The sequence below is a fragment of the Micromesistius poutassou genome (genome assembly GCF_964030765.1).
Source record: "Micromesistius poutassou genome assembly, chromosome: 12".
NCBI classification, from domain to species: Eukaryota; Metazoa; Chordata; class Actinopteri; order Gadiformes; family Gadidae; genus Micromesistius; species Micromesistius poutassou.
Window position 1 is genome coordinate 18,020,597 of NC_140282.1, and position 19,381 is coordinate 18,039,977.

Genomic DNA, 19,381 nt, shown 5'->3' on the forward strand with positions numbered 1-19,381 from the left:
TTTTTTGACTCTTTATTAAGGCAAGAGTTGTACAATGTACAAATAATGCTGATTAGAACAAATTGATTCAGTATAGATTTCACCACTACTGAAGGTCGTGGTTATTTTCTGCATAGCTCTTGTGTCTTTCACTCCTGATTTGATGCAATCAGGCACTGACATAAGGCCTGTACATGGTGTGGACAGCCAGAAAGACAAGTGCAAATAAGCTTTTATAAAGTGATGGCGGTGGTGGGAGGTAGTGGCCGATGTGCCTTGAGTTATACCAGATCTTATAACAAGCCTGCAATAGCATTGCAATAACCAGGTACCCAGTACATCCTGGGACTAAATGTGGAGCCAAAGCCTGGAACAGCCGCAACTGCATGCTACAATTTGTCTTGCAGTGAATATGGTCAAGCCTCGATGCTGAACATCCGTGTTAGGAGCCAGCCTGTAATAACTTGGAGGTGTAACGTTCGTAGTGCCTTATTCTAGGGACATGGAATTGATTAGATTTTCTAAATGAGTAGTGTTCGCAGTGTCCCGGATCTGCGTCAATGATATCCAATTATATAATTCTTAGGAAAAATTGTCTAGACGATGTAGTCGATCTCTGAGTAAAGAGTGTCAGCCAGGTCCTCTTCGCTAGATTTCGGTCCCTGAAGACACAGGGAGCCGCGTCTGTCCACCAAGACACAAATGCAGATTAAAAGACAACGCTTCCTAATAGGTATACGCGGTTGGTGTACTTGTGACCACTGCGTCACTCACCCAAGGGGCTGGCAGTGCAGATCACCGACACAGGGGCAGTGCTCCAGTGGTCCTTCTCCTTTCACGTCCGTGGACATCCTTTCCGTTAGGTGGTTTGACGGACCCAAGCAGCGCTCACGCTCGATGGGCTTCGCTGAGCAAACTGGAAACAGCAGAGCTGAGCCCCCACCGAACAGCCGCAATAAACAAAACGCACAATCAGAAAGGTTTCGTTCAGCAGCAACCTATCACCACCCAATATTATTATCCAAATACAGATGCAAACTTTGATGAAATGCTAGTCAGCGTAGTGAGTCATTGAAAGGGGGATGAGTAAAAGGCGCTGCAAGTAAGATTAAGAGTTATAATGACGTAATGACAACTGTTTTTTGTTTTTTTTAATAAACCCCCTTAAAATCTGCTCTTTCCTTACGACCATCTGCCAGTGAGAAGGGTTGTATTTTGTGATGGAGCTATGGTAACGCATTCTACGCAAATGTGGTTCACAGGCAAGATGGATTCTCGAAAACCAATCTGGGAAGAGATGCCCTGGTTGGTTAGAAATGAACCGGGAACCTTGGCCAAAAAAAGAGTCATGCATAGACAGATGCGCAGATACAAGTACAACGCAGCGCAGTACAACAGATATACTCACAGAGCATTTCTATCACTAATAGCTGATGGGTGGCATGGCATTTCTAACAACCTACACTTATTACTCTTACATTTTTACCTACAGCACTGTTAAAACATACATTCTAATCATGTCAAAGGCCTTTGACATGATTAGAATGAATGTATGCCTTACCTTTATGCACAGCACAACAAAGATCTTCATTGCAGTCCCCTTGGTAATGACATATTCTGCCAGCCTCCCCTTTGGTGGCGTTCGGACTGCACTGTCCCCACACACACATGTGCCCATCGCAGCACTCCGCCTCCTTGGTGCAGGGCTGCAACACATTACAATACAGGGACTCCATTAATTATTGGACTGCTTGTGCAAAACCCCACGCATCACACTGCTGTTTAGTATAAAGTGGACGCTGTCATTTTCTTATTCCGCAAGATTCCGCAGTGGAAACACCCCACACCTTTCAACGTGTATGTCTAAGGGCAGAAAGAGACACCAGTTCCAACTTAACCTTGACATGTGTTGTTGCAACACCGAGACCACTGACGATGGATGCCACTCCAATTACACTGGTGAAAACACTGCAATGCAGTCTGATATGAAATATAATCTGTGTGTGTGTGTGTTTTAGTATATATACTGTATCTGAGTGTTTGTGTGTACCTACCACATCAAGAGCTTTGCAAGGGAGACACTTTGAGTTCTGTGTGTCATAGAAACAGTACCTTCCCTTCTCACAGTCTTCAGCAATGACGCACTCCTACATAAGAAGGGTGAAGGAAACAAATATGATGAGAATGAGATGAAATGGATAAATTAATGTTAGCTGGAATTCTTTTTTTATTTATTTGATTAAATAATTTCAAGCAAATCAATTCTGTGGAATACAGTGAAAAGTAGGTGTGTTTTATATTTGAAATTGTATCATGTGATTTCAGAAAAACTGAGGAAACCTTTTTTGGGAGATGTTCTTTTTCCAACCAATGAACCCACTAATAACACAGTCAAATGTGAACATGGACATTTTAGCGGGACATGTGTGTCATCACACATACCTATTCTTGAATGAATTAGGGAGGAGCTTGTCAAGTTAATCAGGCAAACTAACTGATCCGTCTCCAATAAGAGTTGACAAGGTAAACCGACAAATAGGCCTCAATTGAATTCGTGGATTGTACTGGCTTTGAATTAATAGGCGTAGGCGTAGGCCTATGCGGTTGGAATACAATTACAGAATTGTTTGTAAATCACGCAACAAATTTCAGACTTTCAAGGTTATCTCACAGGCGGCATTAGATGAACAATTAAGCCATAGGCTACCCTATATTTAGCTTAATGTATTCTAAACACAAGCCTTAATATAAACCTACAAATGAGGACCCAATATAGGCCTACCTTGCTGTTGGCCCGAACGACGTGGCTGGTAAAGTATTCTTCTGTATCCCCAGTTGGTATATTATTATCTAATATCTGTACAGGGGGGTGGGGTAGTGAGAAATTATTTGCATCATATATGCACATCATATGTTGCCTAGGCCTATAATCACGCCTACTTACCTTGTCGAAAATGTTCACAGAATGATTGCCGACAACCACTTTTTCCGAGCCCGTTTCATTATAAACGCTTGATTGTATTTTCTGGTCACCCTGGTTCACCTAGAAGGAATACACTTTTTGATCAATCATCAAAAAAAATGAAGGAAACTTTCAATGAAGAGAATACATTCTCGTGAGTGACATCCCAAAGATGACTAAGGCCTATAACTTGCCAAATAAACTAGACTTGGCTGTATCCTTTACATACGCCTATATGAATTACAACGTGCTTGTCTGCTCACTTGATTAGATGCGTCTTCGAATTCCTCTCGCTTGTTCTCGGCCGGATGCTCCGTGACCGTCTCGACAACATTGTTGTCCCTCGCAGTCTCGACACCAACATGATACGAATTATAATCCAGAATGTGATGAATACCGTTATTTTGTATCTCAGGGAGGATACAATGGACGGGTGTTATGGTAACACCCAAGAACCCTAGGACCAACAACCGCAACATCATACCACTGCTGCAGCGGACCAGTGTGGGTGTGGTGGTGGTAGTGCTGTCCGATGAGGTGCGCAAAGCTAACCCTAAAGCCATTCAATAAAAGTGAATCGGCCAATATTTATCAATTTCTATAGTCACGCAATAGGACAAATAAGCTATAACGTGGATGGCTCAACATCAGATCACAATGGAACCTAATGAACTTCCCAAATCAACTTAACCGGCTACAAAACTCAAGAGAGACACACGCGAGTCCTGTCATCGCAACTGCGCGATCTGTTGAAAATGGGACAGACCTACTTGCATGTACCGGTATTTGTTTCGTTGCTGCATGGTTGCAGATTGACCAGAAGATGACGCGGTTTAGCTTCGTATTTTTCATAGCCCTGCACAATTGTAAATGGCATTTATGGACAAACAGTAGAGGCTTGTCCATCGTCCTGTAATATTGCCCGTTTACACAAAAAAAAAAAAAATAAGTTAACTAGATCACAAAAAAAGAAGAAGTTCATAATAGACATAGGCTACCGAGATTTGTATTAGTAGCCTATTATGCATGCAATGTGCCCTTTTGTTCGCATGGGGGCGATAATTTGCCGAGGCAAGAAGTGCACAGCTAGTTTAGTCACGGCTCAACTTTTCTATTTGTGTGTGGAGCACTTTGCGCTCCGCCCTTGGCCAGTAGTTTGAAGTCTATGGTGGAGCTGCTGTCATTACACTGGGCGACTGGGACGAGCTGCCACACATTTCTCCCGATTCTGTGTTAAAAAAAACCTGGATGAGGGAAAAGTTCAGATTTTTCCCTGTGAGATGAAGTAAGTGATTTATTCGTAATTTGGAAGTGGTGTCTATTGTCCTGTGTTTAAAAATCAGTGAATATTAACACCTGGTATTATCTTCGTTTTCTGAATTGGGTTGCTTTAGGGTTTCTTTCTGTGAGAGAACTGGCGGATATCTGGTTTCTGGATTTCAATCCTCAATTTCATTAAACGTGATACTATTTCTTTAGAGGGAGAGCATTGTCTTGGGAAGTGTAACTCCGGGGTCTCTCTTTACGCATGGATATGACCCAGCGGTTCTTGCGCAAGTAACTGTTCAGCTGTTTTCAGCTTAATGCAACCTAGTCTCGAGTCACAATCGATGTGGGCTTTAAAATGAAAGTTACATTAAAGTAATTTGACGCATAGGCCCACTTAAACATGCCTTATATAAAACAGGCTACTTTTAAAGATGATAATCTTTAAAATGTAATCAAATGCAGCCTACCTATAGTTAAGAGTGTTTTCCTCATGCGGCTCCACCTGTTCAAGCCACCTGTAAACACAAGCAATAACACGCAAGAAGAGATGTGGGAGATCACTTATTAAAAATATCAGTGATAACGACTAATTATATCGAGTGGAATTTCACGTTATGCCATTGAACTGAATCACACTACCCTAAAAACGAGGACACAAGTCCACAGATCTCTCCACGGGTAGCACTTCTACCTTAAACTGCATCGGGAGTTCCCTGCAGCGACTAATTGTAAGCAATGGTTTTGATTCGTTCAGAGAAATATTTGAATAAAGCAACCGAGTCTTGCAACCATGCAAGTGTTTTCCAGCCGAGTAAATGTTTCCTGGTTTGTTAAAACAACACATTCGTCAGGCATGCTACAACGTTAAGCCTAAAATAATCGTCCGTCTGCAGCCTACGTGATGGATTCATTAAACACATGTGTTAATGCTGGACAAATAAAAAATGTAAGACTCCAATATTAACAGCATCTGGATGGCTAAAAGGGGAACCGTTGGCAGTATGGCAGGATGTTTCCGCCTTCAACTGTATGGAGAAGTAAATAGTATGTGTCTACAACTTGTAAAAAGTAAAACACATGGTCAAAAGTATATCTGACCCTGAATTACCTTAAGAATCTTAAATAATTGGGAAACCCATGTATTTTAAAGCTTTAGCCAAAAGCCACTCTTGGGCACAGCATGCCCAAGTCCTCATCTGAAGTTTGTAATTTGTGGTTTGTGAAGGTTTAACCTAAATGCAGTGTGCCCAGAAAAACAGCATTATTGGCACATTCTTTAGTATCCCCTTTTCCTTGTATAGCCAGATGCCCGTCGTCAACACAATGTTAATTATACTGCAGTATCTATTAGGCTTGTGCAAGTATGTATATTTGTGTCTACCTATCTCTCTCTGTTTATCTCTTTTGAGTGTAAGGAAGAGACAAACTGCTGTTTTCCAACAAAGCATTTCAGTCTTTAAAGAGATGAGCTGCAGTCGATGCCCGCTCTCTTTTCTAGCTGCAAAAATGCCCAATCAGGACATTTTTTTATTTCTAGCTACATGTCACTTGCATACGTGTGAGTAGCCATCCTAAAAGTTCTTGCCATCGCCTTCACTTCGCTGCTCGGGCAATAGATAAAGGATTTGACATGTAAACAAACACAAATGCAGTACAGCCTCACCCCACTTCTCCACCATATTGTTCCCCTGGAATAGACGATAGTTTATTCTATTTCATTAGATAGTTGATGTAAATATACACTCAGGGAGGTTGCAGCAGGGTACCTCTATCTCCCATGGCTGTGGTGAATGCCTCACTGTTGTGTGCTGAAGATAGGGAAACGCAAAAAAGGATTTTCCAACTGTCTTCACTCAAGTTGCTGCAAACAAAACTTGCACACAGGCTTGATCTGACACATGCATGTACACAGCTTTGATGAGCTGTGAATCAGGTCCCCCCCATTTGACATTGTGCTTGCCTGGAGGAGTAGCAGCTATCGGCTGATACAACATGACAAAGATTGCTCAGGGAGTATAAAGAGAATGTCTATTAGTTTACATAAGTAAACTCTGTGTCACAGAAGACAGTGAATTGGTCCTGTGATTGTTTGTTTGATGCAAGTGTTGCTCAGGGCGCATGGTGTCCCATCTGCAGGACTGTGCTGTGTCATGTGCTGTGTTCCTCTTGAACATGAGACTGTTCTATTCTAAGCATGGCTTCTCCGAAAGTTGACCACAGAGGAATAAATGTCTGGCATCAAAACACCTCCCGATAGAGACTACAGAGTGTTAATGGATGGAGAACTGATCAACCAATGTCACCCATTTGTTTATTTTGTCGCCTTTTGTTCCATGATCGTTTCCTACGCTTGCCAACACCCTAAAAGGCTCGCCGTTCCTATCCTTGTGGATTTGTTTTGATGGATCCATGTTACGTTGGATACATGCATTTCTTTGGTGGCTACGCACTTTTTTGGCATGAGATAATGGGTACATTCCTTTTGTTATTCTTCTGCATACCTTCATGAAAGAACAAAGTTTATGGTCATCCTCTTGGAAAGCTGGAGAAATATCTTGGCAATCTATTCCATGCGTGTGATCCAGAAATTATTGCATTTTGTAGGAACAGATAAATAGTTTTCTGAACGGTCAACATCGATTAGTGGCCAGAAGCTTTCAGAACATTGATCTTTATATTTGAATGAACCCTTATCTCCTACAGATGAGTTGATGGTGCTGTGCGTAGCCAGATGACAACATGTTGGATTAACTAATCATGACGTTACATTTATTTGTTTTGGCACTAGGATTTGACAAGATAATACTAGTGTGTGTGTGTGTGTGTGTGTGTGTGTGTGTGTGTGTGTGTGTGTGTGTGTGTGTGTGTGTGTGTGTGTGTGTGTGTGTGTGTGTGTGTGTGTGTGTGTGTGTGTGTGTGTGTGTGTGTGTGTGTGTGTCCAGATGAACATGCTGTTTTTGTGGGGCCTGCTTATCAGGGCAGAGGGTTCCTTCCTGGTTTTCTTTAGCCCGGTCTGTAATTACTGTAGCTGGCCGGCCATGCAGTTGCGTGTAGTTCCCAGCCTACCCTATGTTTCCCTCGAGCTTGTCAGTTTCCTATTGTTTTGGGATCGACTCTGAATGTAATATGAAGTAAACAGCAAGTATATATAAGTGCCAAGCCACTGTTTCCTTTCGACTTTGGTTTTGCCCTGCTTGTTTTTTAACTGTACTGTAATTAATACATATTCCTCTTTATCATTTCTGCACATGTGGCAATGTGTGTAAATTATATGACAGATCATGCCCACACACCCTTGCAAAGTTGTGCGTCTGTGTAGGCAATGAATGTGTCCCTTCTGTGCGTTTTATCCTCCTCACTCAGTCAGATGTGATGGGTTCAACAGCCCTGATATTGCTCCTCTTGTCTTTCTGGCAGCGGGTGGAATGCCAACCAGATCATACAGAAAGTGAATGCAAACGTCCCATATTTACACATATGATGATGGCATAGTAGGAGGAGGCAAGCATTGTACAACTAAATAGACAAAAGAGCCTGTATGCTCCATCTCTGATAAATATTTGCTTAAATTACAAAGCTACGTCTCATTACAAAGGAATATGTCTGGTCGAAGAAGCCAGTTGATCAAACCAAGGCAGATCATCTTTCAGATGATATAACTTGGATGTGGTGTAGGCCTACTGTGTGTGTGTGTGTGTGTGTGTGTGTGTGTGTGTGTGTGTGTGTGTGTGTGTGTTTTGTATGCTCCCGCCTGTTGTCTTTCTATGTATTTGTACAGCCGCTTCTGTGGTGCAGGGTTCTGTCTGCCCGCAGCTGACTTTCCACTCCGTCAGACCCAAGATGGTGAGCTCATGAGGTTCTGTGCGAGACAGTACTGTTAAAAGTTTTGAACTATTTCGCTTTAGGCTGATTTAGCCTGAAGCATTGAGGTATTTTTTTTATTCTTGCTATTACAAACACTTATTCAAAGTTTTTGGTTGTCGTTAGAATATTTTAATTTCAACTAAACAGTAAAGCACAAGTGTGAATGACTGCCATATCCTTACTGATGAGGTGGTTCCCTTCCCTTCCCTTCCCTTCCCTTCCCTAACAGTGGTAAATGCGCGTGGTCTGTCTGCTCTTTTCGAGACATCGATTTTTCACAGAAGAGTCCTGGTGATTTGTTCGGCAGAATCCATCCCTACAATACACAAATACAATGCAAAAACATCTGCTTCCAGTGACTGCAAGACAAAGCCTGTAAATCCCTGGGTGTTTGCGTTACCTTCTCTACATGCAAATGGGCAATGCTGCACCTTAACACAGATGTTTGGGGAAATAAGGAATGAAGTAATGGACTGGATTCTGCTCACTGGAACAATAGAATGGATCTGTGACTTGTGTTAGTGGGGGTTTGGACAATGGAAGTGTATGAAACTAAAGGTAAACATAATTTTTCTGAATGCAACACAGAGAATGTTAGTATTTGTAAGCAGGAAATAATTGTTCAATTGTCCTTGGAGATGTTCAAACGGTATATAAAAATCTATTCTGGCCTTAAACTTCATTTAAACTAAAAATGAGACTAGTGTTCAGAAGTTGTACTCTATCACTTGACCTTCATTGTTAAATATACAACACTGACCCCAACACATTTGTATTAAGTGGGATTTGTATTTAATGCAGATGATGAGTTGATGAGATAATGAGATTAAATCTGTGGCTTGCGCTATAACCTTGAATAAACTGCACCCAATGATACATGCTACACGCAACAATCCTCCTATCCTCCATCACAGTCTCCGGCCCTATACATAGAAAACACCTGTATCACAAACATCTTTCCTATATCCCAACGCCACCTTGTTAGCAATCGCACCAATGCTCTTTCACATGAACTTCCACCCCAAAAAAAGCCATGGGTGTGGTGCCACAAAACCACTCAATATCCGGTCGGAGTGGAAAGCAGTCCGGGGACTTTGTGGGTGTTGGGCCCACAGCTCAGGGCTGCTGATGGAGCAGTTCAGAGTTATTCCAGCCACGTGGCACTGGAATGTGGGCTCATAGAGTCTGGGCAGTGGACTGTCTCCAGGCAAATGCTCCTGGCGGGGCTTCTACCTCGACCCGGGGCAGGAGTATTGCTCTCATGCTGGGGTACCAGTCAGTATATGATGACCGCCGCTGAGTGAGTGCGGCTAAGTGCCTGGCTAATGGTTACTGAGGGTTCTGCTATCACCGTGGATCTTTGGCAGGGCATGATACTAATGTTATCTAATGTCTTTGATGTCAAAATTGGTGGGACTGGCTGATGGCTTTTTTTCCTTTTATGTGCGTCAAAGAATGCTATCCTACAGGCTAAAGTGGTGCCAATGGCACGAAGCTATTAGGCCATGTCGGTTTAGGAGTGAAACATACATCTGCGCGAGGGGTTAGGTTAGTATCCACCACAAAATGGGCTAAATAAACGACTCAAAACCATGACACATTTCAGTTGTATTAGTATTTTCATTTTTCAATAATTCTCAAAACCAAAAGGTACTTTTCACAACTCCCGTCGTGTGGATACCAGCTCGGAAGCAATAGTTGAACTACAAGAGCCATATTGTAAGGACATGACTTGATCACGGCTGATCTCTAAGCAGCCGGCAAGACCTGTGCAACAAGGCCCGTCTCTCACTACCTCTCTCCACATTAGAATATCAAAGTCACCTATGCCTCACAGTAGCCGGGGACTCCACCCTGAAGGGGAAGAAAAGAGGCAAATTTAGAGTACAAAGAAACTAAATTCCACTTCAGCCTACAGCGCTACCTAAGGCTGCATTGACGTTGAAGTCCTGGCGTGTTCACATGAACCCCCACTTGCCTGACAGCTGAGTTGAGTTAACCCCCGGGACACTTCAAAGGTTGTCTGCCAGTGCAAGCGTTTGCTCTCATGCCACCAGGTGTGAGTGTGATCAGCCATTACAAGTGGGCGTGTCCACCTAGATGTATGATGGATAGATAAGCAACCTTTGCTGCAGTCCACTGGGTAGGCTGGTGGGCTGATCTATCCAGCATACATAGGGTGACAGTCCCACAAAAAAACAGGACAAAGGCAGATTTTCAAACGGCTTGTAATGGCTAATCACACATAATATCACCCCTCTAACATGTTTGTCACACCATGCCAATCCGCAACCAATACATAAGCGTGAACTTTGATTTACAAAAAATGAACTAGAACTCTTTTTAGTCACAGATTAACCCTAAATATTGGAAACTAATCATCCAAAAATATTAACTGCTGAAGTTATACTCGGTGATATTAAAGTGTTTTTAAAGACCTTGAAAATTGAGAATGTCGTCATAATCACATGGAAAAGGGGAAAAATGTGCTTCCTTTGAGCCAATTCTGATGATTTTCCATACGCTATAACTGCCGATCATTCGTGTAATTGTTCAATGCCTCTCGCAGACGGACCAGCCTGTGGGTTTAACAGCCGGCTCGCCGCCAAACGAGGAAAGCAGACCATCTGCCGGAGAGTTCAGCGATCCCCAACGCGGCAACGATGGGAGACGCGACGGCAGACCCCTCGAAGGACCTAGACATGAAGCTGTTTGAGAACTTTGTGCAGGCGTCGGCCTGTAAGTGCACACTGCAGGCCTTCAACGTCATGTGCACACAACTGGGGCTGGACCCCCTGGAGCACGCCACCTTCTACGGCAGTCTGAAGGACAAGATGACCACGTGGAAAGCCAAGGCCCTTTGGGGCAAGCTGGACAAGAGGTTCGCACACAAGGAGTACAAGAAGGGACAGGCGTGTGTGGGCACCAAGGTAGAGTATTGTTGTTGTTGTTGTTGTTGTTGTTTTACTACACAATCTAAAGAGTCACATGAACATTGCTCATGTGTTTCTTGACCTGGATACAGGGTTAGTTCAGGAAGTCTATTTATGGACCGATGGACTTTCATTTCCTTAACAGTTTTCTTTTATTGTTCAGCGTTGGATATAGCAATATCAAATAACCACTCCAAAGATGGTTAAAAGGATTTGGTCATCAAGCAATCAATTTTATCCAAAGGGACTTATAATTGAGGTTGAGAATCAAAAGCGATCTAAACTAGCAAACACAATTTTAGTAGGGGCAAAAAAGCTATTGTGATGGTTTGAAGGTTGTAAGCTTAAGTCAAACATTTTTTAAATGCTTTCGTACGGAAACAAACTGCATACCATTGAGAGCACTTCTGAGCTCACCTCTGTGTTCCTGTCAGGTGACATCAGAGTTCCCGGTTTAAATTGCACGCAACTGCACAGCTTCTCTCAAGTGTTAATTATTTTGTCCTGGTTTGACTGGATGACGTCTTTTTATAGGTGCCAATTAAAGGGGGTGGAACCCAGATTGTTATTAAAGTGCATCGTAAATGCCCCAGAGTTCGCTGTGCTTTTATGAGATGTGTTAATTCACACCAAAGTTGCAGTTAAACTTTTGTAGGCACAGTGATTTTACATCATGTCAAACCCTAAAAATTTGGTTTGTGTGATTCTAAAAAGTAAAATCGAGAAAGTTGCTTAATAAAGTATCACCTCACAGTAAAGTAATAAACCAGATGTACATTGCATACCATGGGCTCCATGTTGTTTGGCTTAAATCTGATCTTTTGTTCATTTATGAGGTGTTTCCAAAAGGTATTTGCTCAGTTTTGTGGGCTGTGCCAGCAGTCTAATTTCCTCCCAATCACGCAGCTGGTGCTGAATGATTTCAGGATGGAACATCTGCCAGTGCAATTTTTATTTATTTATTTGACAATCATTGGGTGATGACGTGTCATGATTTAGTGAGCCTGGTTTTTATCTGAGAGGATGTGATGTCACTCACCACCCCGCCTCCGGGGTGGTGGGTGTGATGATGTCACCTGTGTAGGCAACAACGCCAGGTGCTCAAGGCTCGTGAGTGTTCTGTTTAATTGTTGTGCACCTGGTCACAGGTCTTTTTGTATCGTCGAGTGAGTCGGCTGGCTGCATGGATGCTGGTTTCAACGATCCTTTAACGCTTTGACAGTTAAAAAATAAAACAATCATAGTCAGATGCCCCTCTTCTACCCTAGAGGGTCATTAGTGAAAAGAGGGTGTTCATAATCCACATTATCACGCCAGAGATGTTTTGAAAAATCGTTATGTTTGCAATTATAGTGGTACCATTCTGGTTTGATTTGACCGCAGTTTGTTTAGGATGCCTTCTGAGTGACTCGGATTGATGTTTCGGTCCCCTGCTGGCCAGTCAAGATGTCTGCCACACGTTGGATGTTGCTGGTGAGGCAACATGGCAGTTAACATCAAAAGCACACATCAAAAGTTTGTGTACTGTGCTTCAAAATCTGATTCAAAAAGTGATGTGACAGTAAGAGGAACCCAAACTACTACTGACAGTCCATGGTGTTGGGCAATGGGCGTGATATGTTCTTAAAGGCTCCCCAGTGAAGTCATCATAACCCAAAAAAAAAAAACGAGATAAAACTAAAGCTCAGCTGAAATGTAAGGTGTGTGTGTGTGTGTGTGTGTGTGCGTGTGCGCGCGCTCAGCAGTTGAGTAACTGGCCCTGCGGAAGCCCACATGTGTGTAATCATAACAAACAGCTCATTTCTGGTAGCGGTACGGAGAGAGAGAGAGAGAGAGAGAGAGATAAGAGTGACACAGAGCTAGGATGTACTCCCACGGAGGAAGATTTGTGGACTGTGCGGTCTGAACTGAGGGTGATGCGTTTCCTCGGTAATCATCCTTTCCTTCCACCAGGAAAAAAATAAAAAAACATCTATCAGATTGAGCAAGCCATGTGCAGCCTACGTGTATCACACCCCCCCCCCCCCCCGGTCGAAAGAATGACGGGCGCTCTGTTCCTCATGCCGACGGCCACAGGCTAGTGAGGTCATGTTTTCCCCAAGCATTTGCATCCTGTTACTCACCAAGTCACCGATGGGTACTTGCTTGCTGCAAGGCCCCGTCCAGCCCCTGTGCGGTATTCTTTTCTCTCTTTTGAACCAATTCATAATCTGATGCGCCAGGAAGCCCTCACTGCAGTATTCAGCCTAGCTTACTGTCATGTTTGTTTAGAACCAGCGGGATCATTTTTTGAACCGCTCAGTGCGGGTGTTTTCTAGGGGAAAAAATATGTTCCTCCTCCGAGAGAGAGAGGCCCCAAACAGGTGTCGAAATGCTGACTTTCCACAATATTGTTTGGAGGCGGGATCACCTCACGCCGGACTGCTGCTGACGGACACGCAGCGTGACAGGAAACGAGTGTCCCTGGTGAAACATGTGGCCCAGCGCCTTTCCTTCCTTCCTTTTACTGGAGGGAGGAAGCGGTCGACTCGGCGGTCCCCCATCAGGTCTTCCAGGGTAACTGGAAATTGGGGTGTTAGAGGTATGCGTCAAAGTGGTAAAATGATTCCCCCGGGGGCAGGGGGGTTAAGAGACAAGCTGAAGCACGGATTTGTTTAAGGCTATGGGAACAGGAAACAACCATGTGGAGTTTGGCTCAGCATGGGCAGCTCTCTGACTCAGGGATGACTTGGATCCGGGCAAGGCATCAAAAGATTTCAGCCGCCGGCATGAGCTGACGCCTAGACACACACAGACAGACGTGAACACACAAATAAGGAGACTTGGTGCTGAAGTGAATCATGCATTCTCAGACAGAGTTGTGTAACCCGTCCCAAGACGACTGTTGACTTCATCACTTTTCATGTGCAAACATTATACAAATATTACTATTTTTTTTGCACACGCTATCGAAGTCACCCAGTTTCTGTTGGCCCTAGGGACAGCGGCAAGGAATGAATGAGGTTTTAACTTGCATTGAAGCACAAAGTCCAAGTTGCACGGAGTTAACGGAAGCAATTCACATCTCATGATAATTTACAACGGCGTGTTATTTCAGGCAAATATGTTACTCATAAAAAATCTTGTATTCTATCCAACTAGCTGCAAACCAGACACAACATGCTGCATGAATGGGCTCGTCGGGTATCAAAAACATTTTGCCAACTTGATCCCAATTCAAATGCATCTAATTCCTGTAGATGCGTTTGGATCTGCACAACACGCTTATATTATTTGTTTGGTTGCCCTGTAAACAACCCTACCACTGGTGTATACTTGCTCCAGGCACCCGTATCACGAATGCCTCGTGAACTCCTTATGACTTCTTCAAGTCGGGTCGACATTACTCATAGCCCTTAATCACAGTTACAGTCTCAAAGGGCTTCACGGGCCACCATGAAAAACGGCTGTAATGATCGAGGCAGAAACCTTGAGAATAGTTGCAGAGTGAGGGAAGCCACCTTCCAGGGAGGGTCAGGAAAGCAAAGGGTACCATAAAGGGCAGACAGAATGGGAGCATAACAAGCAAATTGATTTAATACAAATTAGGCTGTTAGAAATTTGCGTTGGGAGACCGTCCAGATATTTATGTTTGGGTTTCACAATGAGCATCAGTGATTTCAAAATATTTGCGCGGCCTTACGTCATTTACAGACTCTCTCTGTACTCCTTTTGGAGTTGCAGTTGGAAGTAGTAAAGCAGAAGCATATTCTCCCCTGATAAAAACTTTCCATGCAAATTTCAGTTTATCTTTTGACGTCGTTTTTCAGTCCATCTCATAAAGTTTAGATTTCTACACTTCTTCTTTGGCGACTCCATTGTTTTGAAACTCTGACGGCGCTCCCGGACTGTCATGAACTTATACTCCCTTAAACAGAATTTGAACCAGTGATCAGGGATGGGCTCATGGGCCTAGTAGTTTATCGCAACTCACTAAAACAAAGACGGGAGGGACCGCATCATGGTGAGATGAGTATCTGTCTGCCCACCTGTGTCACTGGAGGAAGGGTCCCATGTTCCTTCTCTTCTCAAAAAATACATTCATTGCCCTTTTTAGAGGGCTTAGGGTTAGTGGGGTGTAGCAGGATCAGGATGTGGCCGGTGAAGCCCTTTGAGACCGGGACTGGGATTAAGGGCTATACAACCTCGAAAAATGCCTTGGCCCTGATTTGACTTGGCCCCCCCTTTTCCTTTAGTGTCTGGTGATCGGGGGGGGCCCCTGTGGGCTGCGGACGGCCATCGAGCTGGCCCTGATGGGCGCCAAGGTGGTGGTGATCGAGAAGAGAGACTCGTTCTCCCGGAACAACGTGCTGCACCTGTGGCCCTTCACCATCCACGACCTGCGGGGCCTGGGGGCCAAGAAGTTCTACGGGAAGTTCTGCGCGGGAACCATCGACCACATCAGTGAGTGGCCTCGGCCGCTACCGGGTTATTTGATTAGCGCGCTGAAATGGACGGTAGAGGGTTATTCATTTGTTGAGGGATTTATTTATTTATTTATCTGTCTACTGTTATATCTATTATATATCTCTCTCTCATCCCTGTATAATGGGATGTAAAACAAAGTAATCCTGTATCTTTTATTCATTCATTCTCTTTCGTTCATTACTTCAGTAAATTCATGAAATTCAAATCACTTCTTTAGAGAAGTTTAAAATGGGGAATTGACTGAACGAATGCAGAAGTTTTGTCTGTTGTACAATAGAAAAATATCAGCTGAAGGTAAAAATCAGAGACATAACTACAATGCAGATGTATTCGATTTCAATTAAATACTGTCCACCGCAAACAGTATAATGGTGACACTACTAGTATTAATAGTAATGTCAAATGGCCTCCTCTTGACAGGTATACAGCAGCTGCAGCTCATGTTGCTTAAGATTGCCCTGATTGTCGGAGTGGAGTTTCACATCAACGTGGAGTTTGTGAAGCTGTTGGAGCCTCCAGAGGACCAGGAGAATGAAGGTAGCACTCTCCCCCGTTGGGCCAGTATCATACTGGCAGTATGGAAGACTATTTCAGGAAAGTCCCAAGTTCAGATTTCCATCAACATTGTTTTGTAATTGAGCCCCTCATGTTGAATGCTAATATTATAAAATATAAAATCCACAGGCAGAAGTAGAAAATGTAACTTAGTTAAATACTATAGTCATTAAACATAGCTGAGTACACCCCATGTCATCTACTTTATCTCCCCTGATTTATATTATTTTACACAGCACACACCCTATGTCATTAACTTGAACTCCCACGTTTTATTTTATCTTGCGCAAGTTGTGAGATGCTGGGTTGGGAAAGTTCGGTACACTGTTTTCAAGTGTTTTCACTTGTACTGAAATATAAATAGCCTGATAGCAACAAGCGGGCTTCTAAACATAGAGACTTGATTCGCTGTGACATACTTGCCGGTGCCCTGTTATCACAGGGCACTTTCCGTGCGCTGCTATTTCAAGAGGAGTGAGGGCAGAGGCAAGTTATACTGCCACACAGAGGTAGAGCACAGCACCTTGAGGAATCATGTGTCCATGCAACACATCGACACTAACCTCTTGTGAGCCTCTTCCGTTCGTTTGCAACACTTCACCAAGACTTGACCCCGAACGTCCCGATACGTAGAGCTAAGTTAGGCCAATCAGCGTCTGAATAATGTTAAGACAAGATTTCTCATTGGCTGTCATCAGTGTCACAGAAATGCAGAGGTATGGTGCAGCATAGTGAAACTGATATATTCTTATATTTCAATGCATGGGTTTAAACAGTCTGCTGGCATATCTTTTTTTTATAGACCATTGAGCAATTGTTGTAAATAATATATTAATCCAGTATGTTTCACCGTGGGCCTGTTTTTCTAGCGATACTGTTTCCAGCCTACGGCCGATGGTTGGTGATGCTTGCATGTGAATCCAGACTTCTGTCTGATAAGTAGGGGGTTCTTGACAAAGTGCATCTGTGTCTCAGGCGTTCCGTATGGAAAGGCTGCCTCTGCAAGACGAGGCCCACCGCAAACCTGTCTGTTGGCCGTTCGTCTTATTGAACCGAGCGTCGTTAAAAACGATGAGATGCGTCACATGTGCTTGCGCTTCTTTGATTGAGTGTATTTGTGTACTCCTCCTCTCTTTCAGCGTTGGGCTGGAGGGCCGGCATCCGGCCGGCAGATCACCCCGTGGCGAACTTTGAGTTTGACGTGGTGGTCGGTGCTGATGGACGAAGGAACACACTGGAAGGTGAGGCCGCCCAGGCGTTCACCGTTGGTTTTGTGTCCATTTTATGCCCGACGCAAACCACTATATGATCAATGATGATGATGATTTTTCTTTATTAATATTATTATCATTATTATTATATCAACTATACAGTGGGCTTGTAGCATCGGATGTATGTTGTGATATTCTTGTTTAACTCTATACTTCCCACGCTTGCTGATCCCTTGTGGGGTGCCCTTCTCAAACCATTCTCCCTACCATTCATTTTTTTTTTTTTCACCCTGTTTCTAGAATGACGTAATCTACCAATGAAATGGCCTATTCCTAAAAAGGGCATTTTTGCAGTCTGCCATAGCGTTTAGCTCATTCAGTAATTATGAGGCCTAAGGGTTTCTTTTTTCCATCTAGTCAGCGTAGCCTTCTGCTGTGGTTAATAGGCAGACTTAAATATAGTCTGTGCGCTACATACCAATTGTCTGACTTAAAATATTCATATAATGACGACATGCAAAATCATCCAAAAGTTAAAATGATCAAATGCACTGCATCATCTCAAAGAATGCATGTTTGATGGTGTCTGTGTGTTAGTCGTGTTCCCTACTTGTGTCCCCAGATTCGACTCCACAAGATCGGTCTCAACTCTTGATCCTACCATAGCCCTTTTGTTTTTGGGACATAAAAGTCGGTTCCTTGTGGATTTAGAGGATAAACGTATAGATCTCATAGAGCAAGGAGGTTCCCAACTAAGTATATTTCTGTGTTCTCTTGGTCTCTCTCTCTGTCAAGATTTAAAGACTATTATTGGCATGGAAAACATTTACATTGCCAAAGCACAAAAATATTACAATAAAAATAACAAAATTGAATCAACAAAGAATCACAATAACATGAAAATAGAAACTGTGTGTACACTGTAGTCAGGTTAATTAAACAATTAAAACCAATCTCTGCCCCGTTCTCTGTGTCTGTGTTTTTGCCAGGTTTCAGCAGGACCGAGTTCCGGGGTAAGCTTGCTATTGCGATCACGGCCAACTTCACCAACAGGAACACCACGGCTGAGGCTAAGGTGGAGGAGATCAGTGGGGTGGCCTTCATCTTCAACCAGAAGTTTTTCCTTGATCTCAAGGAAGAGACGGGTAGGTGGAAATCAATCAAGCATACAATCATAACAGTAAACTGACCCGCACTGTTAATGCTAAGCCTGTTGGGTGAATGAATCTTTATCTTGTGTGCTGATCATGTCTGGCCCAAAGGCCAATCCATTTGAGGACCTTTTAGAAAACACTCGGCTCGAGGTCTTCCTGTGTGTCTTTACCTTCCAACGCTTGTTGTGTTTTGGATTGAGTCTCTCGGTACTACTGGCCATTGCCGTCAAGCCGGACTCTATCAAACAGAATTTAATCAAAACAAAGGAGGTCGAGCAAAAAATGTTGGCTTTAATCGCCTTCTTGTTTTATACAATTGTAAAGTGTGTGTGTATGTGTATGTGTATGTGTGTATGTGTATGTGTGCGCGTGTGCGTGTGTGAACACCTCAAATTGGTTTCCCATAAATCTCACCGGCCCCATTTGTCATGTGTTCCAGGTATTGACCTGGAGAACATTGTGTACTACAAAGACAAGACGCATTACTTTGTCATGACAGCCAAGAAGCAGAGCCTATTGGACAAGGGGGTCGTTATTCACGTAAGCTGACATTGTTTAGGCGCTCTGCCGCCAGTGGACTGGGGTGATGTGTGTGTGTGTGTGAGGCAGGTGTGTTGACTAGTGCCGAATGAAACCTCATTATAAAACGCCACAGGATCTAGTAGCTGTCCACTACGGATGAATGAGGACACATTTTTATTTCATAGAATTATGAAATCAGGCGCCTCATTTTGTCTCTCAGCTCTCTCTGATCTGGTCTCGCATTGCGAGTAAAACAAACTACTATGAAGTGCTTCAGCAGATTCAACAGTGAACGTCATGTTGACTGTATTTTCCCCATATATAATCGAGTTAAAAAAAAAAAAAAAAAAGCAAATAAAAACACAAACTGCAGTTGGGATGGAAAAGGGAAATGACTCCACCACCACCGACACACGATCCCGGCCCAGACTCTCTCTGGACGCTCTCCCACACTTTGACTCCCCC

The 19,381-nt window shown here is 43.4% G+C and overlaps 2 protein-coding genes across 8 annotated transcripts in view; one reads left to right on the forward strand and one right to left on the reverse strand.

Moving 5' to 3' along the window:
• Positions 1-575: 575 nt before the first annotated feature.
• Positions 576-3,504, reverse strand: dkk3a (dickkopf WNT signaling pathway inhibitor 3a; the record flags this gene model as incomplete). The annotated part of the gene is made up of 7 exons (XM_084476069.1): positions 576-663; positions 754-910; positions 1,541-1,685; positions 2,034-2,126; positions 2,762-2,836; positions 2,924-3,022; positions 3,205-3,504. 7 exons carry the CDS (start codon positions 3,502-3,504, stop codon positions 576-578), a joined length of 957 nt encoding a protein of 318 aa, XP_084332195.1.
• Positions 3,505-4,104: 600 nt separating this feature from the next.
• The window catches only part of mical2a (microtubule associated monooxygenase, calponin and LIM domain containing 2a), a 35,854-nt gene continuing 20,577 nt past the window's right edge, over positions 4,105-19,381 (forward strand). For all 7 annotated transcript variants that reach the window (XR_014637673.1, XR_014637674.1, XR_014637675.1 and 4 more), the window contains exons 1-7: positions 4,105-4,226; positions 10,644-11,004; positions 15,243-15,450; positions 15,895-16,011; positions 17,169-17,270; positions 18,230-18,385; positions 18,834-18,934. Coding sequence is in view for 4 of the 7 variants with exons in the window: in XM_084476436.1 (XP_084332562.1) it covers positions 10,738-11,004; positions 15,243-15,450; positions 15,895-16,011; positions 17,169-17,270; positions 18,230-18,385; positions 18,834-18,934 (951 nt within the window). In the remaining 3 variants the exon portion in view is untranslated. The remainder of the gene's footprint in view (positions 4,227-10,643; positions 11,005-15,242; positions 15,451-15,894; positions 16,012-17,168; positions 17,271-18,229; positions 18,386-18,833; positions 18,935-19,381) is intronic.